This window comes from Phragmites australis, chromosome 24 (assembly GCF_958298935.1).
Source record: "Phragmites australis chromosome 24, lpPhrAust1.1, whole genome shotgun sequence".
Lineage (NCBI taxonomy): Eukaryota > Viridiplantae > Streptophyta > Magnoliopsida > Poales > Poaceae > Phragmites > Phragmites australis.
The window spans coordinates 1,874,666-1,881,464 of NC_084944.1; the positions used below are offsets into that span (position 1 = coordinate 1,874,666).

A 6,799-nucleotide genomic window follows, 5' to 3' on the forward strand; every position below is an offset into this window, starting at 1 on the left:
TCCACAGCAGCCCTGCCGAGGAAGAAATCAGATCGCTGACGCGCCTACATTGAAGAACTGCGTCGTCACTATCTGGTGGTGCATTCGTGCCGTTGCGACGTCGCCTTTCCGACGCTGGCATCTGGTGATTCTCTTCTTGTGCTTCTTCCCCGGCCTCCTCTGTTTGTCAGTTGGTGACTTCTTGGTTCCTCTCGCGCCATGGCTCGGCGGCGCTGGGCATGGCCTGCCGCCGTCGCCACGGCCGTGGTCACCGCCGCGGCGGTCGTCGTCGTCTCCGCGGACGTGGTCGAGGAGAGGCTGACGGTGGGCATGACCGTCCTCCCCGACGCCGCGTCGAAGGGAGCAGGCAAGTCCACGTCGAACCACCTGCGTTTCTTCGACGGCTACGTGATCCACATCGCCATTGTGCTCGCGTGTGTCTTTACAGTGTGCCTCGACGGGAGCCCGCCGGCGTACCACCTCCACCGCGGCTCAGGCGCCGGCGCGCGCAGCTGGCTGCTCCAGTTCGAGGGCGGCGGGTGGTGCACCGACGTGCCGTCGTGCATGGAGAGGGCCGGGACGCGGCGAGGGTCCACACGGCTCATGAACAAGCTCGAGGTGTTCTCCGGCATCCTCAGCAACCGTCCGGCCATGAACCCAGGCACGACCAATCTTTCTCATCTCCCTCTGAGTTCGACTTTAAAAAAAATATACAAATTATGAATTGCTGAGAATTACTTGTTCATACTATCAAGTCATTCGTGATCTCTTCTACGCCAAGTCGGCAACACAGCAATGCATGTTTTCCGTTCATGGTGGTACAGCTTGCTTTTGCAAAAGGTGACAGCGAATTGACAATCCCAATTGGGTAGGTAGCACGAACAGTTTGCTTTTACCTAGGTCCTTGCATTTCTCTCGCCAATTCAAGCTCACGGTCCTACAAGAATCATTAGCGTGGGTCGGGTTTATCCTGCACAGTGCCTCAGTTCCTGGCCCACGTACATCTAGTGCAGGAATGAATAATAGAGTACAGTGCAAATTTAGTCTTTTTCATAAAATATTATATTCCTGTTAAATATTTCGAGAGGATTTATATTTACTTGTTTGATAATCATGCAATCTCTAGTATTTATTCTTCAAAAAAGAATCGATCAGTTTCAGACAATCAGACGTACTTTTCAGTTATTTAGTTAACCTGTCTGTCACTGTTAATTTGTTTCCCAACAGCTCAAGTCTTCATCCTTGTGTAGCTTAATTTCCTGTTGCCACAGAGACTTTACAAAACTTTTATCTAACTTACACCAATGTGAATTGTCCAAACCTTTCGTCATATTTGACAAATTTAGACATGTTAACACCGTGTTCGCCAAAATGTTGAGCAGATTTTTACAATTGGAACCGTGTGAAGTTGCGTTACTGTGATGGTGGATCCTTCTCTGGTGATTCAGTGTACAGAAATGGCGTATGCTTCTTTGTTTCCCTGGCTGAAATAAATTAAGTCTCAAGTTACCTTATGTATACAAGTTCCTGCATTCTGCAGCAGTTTGCTCACTATTTGGTGTTTGCCATTCTGCAGTTCTCAGTCCTCTATTTCAGAGGTCAGAGGATATGGGATGCAATTATCACTGAACTCCTTCAGAAGGGCCTCGCGAAAGCCGAAAAGGTTCCTTAACTTCTCCTTAAAACCTGTTGTGCCAGTGTAACCTTGGTATTTTCTGCATAAAATAAATTGTTTGAACAAATAAATAAATCTGGAGTTCACTTCTTTTTATGCTTTCAAAAGTGTTGCATTTGCATACTTCAGGTACTGCTCTCAGGCTGTTCAGCAGGAGGCCTAGCTACATTCTTCCACTGCGGCAGCCTCAAGGGCCGTCTTGGAGGCGCTACAACGGTGAAATGCCTGAGTGATGCCGGATTTTTCCTTGATCTGTAACAGTGGAGACCTATCTAGCAAAAGTTCATTTTGGTTGCCTTATCGCTTGGAGTAAATGTGTGAAAGAACTTTAATGTCCATTTTTCAGGGATGACATTTCTGGGTACAACACCATAAGGCAATTCTTTAGCAGCCTAGTCTCGTTGCAGGTTTGTCACTTCTTTACTGTCTCTTATCAAATTGAATTTGACAATATTTAATAGTGTTTCGGAGCCATGAGCTTTCCTTAGGGAGTTAAGAAGAATATGAACAAAGAATGCCTGAATTCAACAGGATATCCATACCTGGTATATGTTCTTGAGATTCTTAGTTCCCCTTCAGAATACTAACCGAAATATTGGCAAGTCTCAGTTTCGCTAATCCTACCTCTTGCTTCTTGTGCAGTGTTTCTTTCCACAGTATGCACTTCCAAACATCAGAACCCCATATTTCATCTTGAATTCAGCTTACGACATATATCAGGTAAAAAGAACTTGCATTAGTTTATTTTTTTCTTTTCTTGAAATAAATTATTAGTAATATTTTTCAGCACCTGGTGACAACTAATAACTCTGGTTTGACTTCTTTGGACAGTTCCATCACATTTTTGTGCCCCCTTCATCTGATCCTAGGGGGCAATGGAGCCGTTGTCAGTCGGATCCTGGTGCATGCAGCACATCTCAAATTGCAACCCTCCAAGGTTACCTTTCTGTTAAATGAATGCATGCAAGATTCTAGATTAAGTTTTTGTCTTCAGGAAATTCAGATAAATTGTTTTCCTCTGAGTTTTCAGATTCAGATTACATTGAACAAACATGTGTGAGGTTCTGGATCTCTTGAAGTTATTGTCTTCAGGGCATTATTCAGAATTTTGAACTTGATTTCAGGCCTAAGAAATGCAATGTTGACAGCTTTGAAACAATTTGAAAGCGAACCAACGGTTGGGATGTTCATAAACTCTTGCTTTGCACATTGCCAGAGTGAGCTGCAGGACACATGGTTTGCACCAAATTCCCCCATGATACATAACAAGGTACTTGTAATTTACAAGAACAAGCTCTATGTGAATGTCCTTTTTAGACATAGATGGTGCTTTGGCTAACATGATGGAGTTTCAGAAAATTGCAGAGGTGGTTAGTGATTGGTATTTTGAAAGGGGCGCTGCCACAGAGATTGACTGCGCCTATCCTTGTGATTCAACTTGTCACAACCTTATACCATCCGATCAGGTTAGTCCGGGAAAAGTTGTATGTTTTAGACAGTACAACACCACTCGTCAATTGCACTTCAGGCAAAAGTAAATGGAACTGACAAATACTGCCTCACTGATTATAGGAATTGAGGATTTATGAGTTTGGCAGATGATACATGCACAATTCTGATCAAAATAGCAAGCATTTCCTCTAATTGGTGAATAAACTGATGGATGAACACTGTTACAACGTAAGTACACTTCACTGATGAATCAACATATTATGTCGCTTGAATCTGGAGGTCAATGATGGAAATACTGATTCATATTTTACTCACCTTTTACTAGATTCCAGCTTACTCAAAACAAGATGAAAATTTAAAGAATCCATATTTCAGTCTGAACAATACAAATATCTTCATCTAGCACTTTTCTTTTTGCAACTCCATCTTGCACATTTTGCTAGTACGCTCTACTCTGCAAGGTTGACTAAATGCTTCCCTTACTCTCGTTTTATGCAGAATGGAATATCAGGCATCCAAAGTGGACCCCAATTATGTACTATTAGCATTTGTCGGCAAATGATTATTTACTTGTATATATTGGTCACTGTGTCGCAATTCATTTGACACATGGGTGAATAAAATGCAGAGCGAATGCTCTTCAAAGAATTGCAACTTTTGACATATTTGTTTTCCTGTCACCGATACATGAACTGCAATGATGTGGCTCTGATTTATCCACCATTTGGAGGAAATTTCGGGCTTTAAGCTGGCAGCCCGAGTTGCTAAATGAATTCTATTTTTGTGTTAATGTGGTAGCACTATTTTGGCACCTTCTACATGTGGATTGGAGTTTTCTACCCATTTGGGGTTACTGTCTCTTTCACCAGAGAACTGGAGTTAGAGAGATTTTGAGAGGATGGCATGAGAATCCCACATATGAATGATTCAGAGTGCAGTTTGTGAGGGGATTTGGAACTTACTCTATTTGTTGGCTCCTGCATTTTTCTCCACATGAATGACATCCGTGCTCGTCATGCTTGCTATGCGCCAAGTTGAGAAGGTGATGTTGTGTATTTATGGCTTGTTGATTTTTTTTTTCTCAACCACGAGGAGAGACTCCTCGGGCATTTTTTTAAATTTAAGGTAAGAAAATACCGAAACCTAATTGACAAAAAACTCGCTGAAATCGGTTTCCAAGGAGTTACCCACAAACTGTTGTGCCCCACTTCTAGCCCGGATAGCTGTCCTCTCGGAAGTACTAACCAACTTAGATACTACATAGTTGGCATGACTTGATGAGAACGCAGAGTTATTTGATATGCTGGTAATCCAGGGTCTTGATGTTGCGGTCAACAAATCTAGCAAGTATGTTAATATGTTATAGCCTTTTTTTGAAGGTCTCCAGTAGGAGAAGCCTTCCCCTACTGAGCAAGTATGTTATAGTCAATGCCTACACTACCGTCTTTGTGTACTAATGAAATTAAACAATGCTTGCTTGAGGTTGTATGCAAACAAGGAGTTTGATTAAATACTTACTAGGACTTACTTGCGTTTGATTTCCCCGCTGCCCTTTTAAGCTCACAAGTTGCCTTGATGTTAACATGCTTTTTTATGTCACGCACCTTAAACGGCATGAGGGCACAATATGATCATGCCTCCACATGTAATTTGGATAACCACAAAAGAATTTACCTACACTGCTCAGATCAGTTCCTTCAAAAAAAAAAAAAAAAAAAAAAAAAAAACACTCACACACAGGAAGCACATGTTTCAACTAGCTAGGACAGTATTGAGCAAACATCTGTAAATAGCTTAGCTAGATCATGCTAATCTCAGTCATTGTATGCCTGCTTCTGGACATCAGGGAAAGCCTTGAAGCCATCCATCTTGCCGCCAATGCTCATTCACTGGGATCAATGCCAGGGAAGAACCAGAACGAGTCGCCGGCGGTGAACACGCCCGGCCGGTGCGGCACTGTCTTCTTCAGCACCATGTGATCATCCGGTCCGGCGTCCAGCCGCGACTCCGTCCAGAACCACAGTTGCCCACCACCGCGAGCGATCGAGCCCGCGTGCATGAAACTCCACGGCTGGCGGGCCACCAGCACCGTGCCTGGCGCGCGGCGCGCGGCGGCCAAAGTTGGCACGGCCGCCGAGCACCCGCGGCCCAGCAGCAGCACGCGGTCGCCGAGAACGGCGGCGGCCGCCCGCACCCACAGCCTCGCGTGCCAGTCCAGCCTGAAGAGCGCGAGGCGCTTGTGGTGCTCGTCCGAGACCACGAGGTGGACGTGCCCGAGCGACTCCAAGAGGAAGTGACGCCACATCTCCCCTTGCGGGAGCGCGAACGCCGTGTCCCTGCGCTCCACCTTGGGCTCCGCGGCGGCGAGGTCCGCGCGCCAGAGCTTCCTCCTCTCGTCGACGAGGTACACCGTGGCGCCGACGGCCACGAAGTCGCTGCCGGCCGTGTCGTAGCGGAACCCCGGGGCGCGCAGCGTGACCCAGCCCCCGCCGCGGACGGGGCGGCAGTACGCGACCAGCCTGTCGGTGGCCACCACGAGGAAGCACGCGGGGTCGGCGGGCGAGGACGTGAGCACGGCGTGGAAGCCCTCGGAGCCCTTGTCCCCGAACGGCCACGCGACGACCCCCTGCGCGCCGGTGATGGGGTTAACCAGCACGAGCCGGCGCGGCGGGTCCACGGCGGCCAGAACGATCCACCCGCCGCGGCTCGCGACGCAGCGGTGGAACGCGGGGACCGCGTACTCGTAGGTCCTCCCCCCGGCGATGTCGTAGAAGGCTCGACGCTGCGCGGCGCCGGGTGCGGGGGCGGGTCCGCGCGTGGCGGACGGCGGAGGGAGCATAAGCCACGGGAATGGCGGCGGCGCGCGGCCGAGGCGGCGGCATGAGCGGCGCCAGCCGCGGCAGACGAGGCGCAGGGCGAGGTGGTCGGCGAAGCGGAGGTAGGGCGCCAGCAAAGCGAGGAGGCGGTCGATGAGGGAGGGGAGGGGATTCCTAGTGCTCCTGGGGTTGGGCGGCGCCGCCATTGGCGAGGCGCATGCAACGCGATGCGGGGGCGGACGCGCGCGATTCGACGCGCTGCCTCTCCGCGTCCGTCTCTTGGTGCCCTTTTATTTTCGCGGCGTCTCGGCTGGCTCTTGCCTCGTTAACTTAGGTTGCAGATGGTCTGGAGACTAACATCCTGTTTATTTTTATATGTATTATTACAATTTAGATTATGTGGAAAAAAATTCTCATCAGGTTATAGATTGAGAAATTTCGTAGTGCAACGTGGATTATAATAATTAGTTTTTAGATTGTAAGTATTTATTTTTACTTTTATTTTTATTTTTAGGGCTCAAATTTATAATCAGAATAAAAATAAATATGCTTCGTACGTGTTGAGATTATGTTTGGATTGAGGAAAATTTCTCATAGAAATTCCGCAAAATCGTTGTTAATATCGTGCGATACAAACTGAAATAGGGGCGTATTGTGACAATTTGTGCAAGTTTAATTTGATTCGTGGCTGAATTTTGACGGAATAATGCCGACTATATGTTACAGCTCATTGCACGTACAATCAGGTGGCAGCACATCTGGCATCGATGGAGCCAGCCTATGGACATATGTCAGTTTCCAGTCTATGTACATACAGACAAGTTTATAGAATTTCCTTCCAAAAAAAGTTCTATAGAATTTTCTTCCAAAAAGTTAT

General features: G+C 47.2%; 2 protein-coding genes across 2 annotated transcripts; one reads left to right on the top strand and one right to left on the bottom strand.

The window, feature by feature from the left end:
• LOC133907576 (pectin acetylesterase 9) lies at positions 1–3,826 on the top strand. The gene is made up of 13 exons (XM_062349643.1): positions 1–346; positions 428–640; positions 1,362–1,441; positions 1,556–1,642; positions 1,784–1,908; positions 2,001–2,061; positions 2,143–2,199; positions 2,297–2,374; positions 2,486–2,591; positions 2,779–2,924; positions 3,010–3,120; positions 3,227–3,334; positions 3,605–3,826. The coding sequence occupies exons 1-12, from the start codon at positions 199–201 to the stop codon at positions 3,254–3,256; spliced, it is 1,242 nt and encodes a 413-aa protein (XP_062205627.1). The 5' UTR covers positions 1–198; the 3' UTR covers positions 3,257–3,334; positions 3,605–3,826.
• Positions 3,827–4,829: 1,003 nt separating this feature from the next.
• On the bottom strand, positions 4,830–6,167 carry LOC133907904 (uncharacterized). Its single transcript, XM_062350011.1, has one exon. The coding sequence runs from the start codon at positions 6,126–6,128 to the stop codon at positions 4,989–4,991; it is 1,140 nt and encodes a 379-aa protein (XP_062205995.1). The 5' UTR covers positions 6,129–6,167; the 3' UTR covers positions 4,830–4,988.
• Between the last annotated feature and the right edge of the window lie 632 nt (positions 6,168–6,799).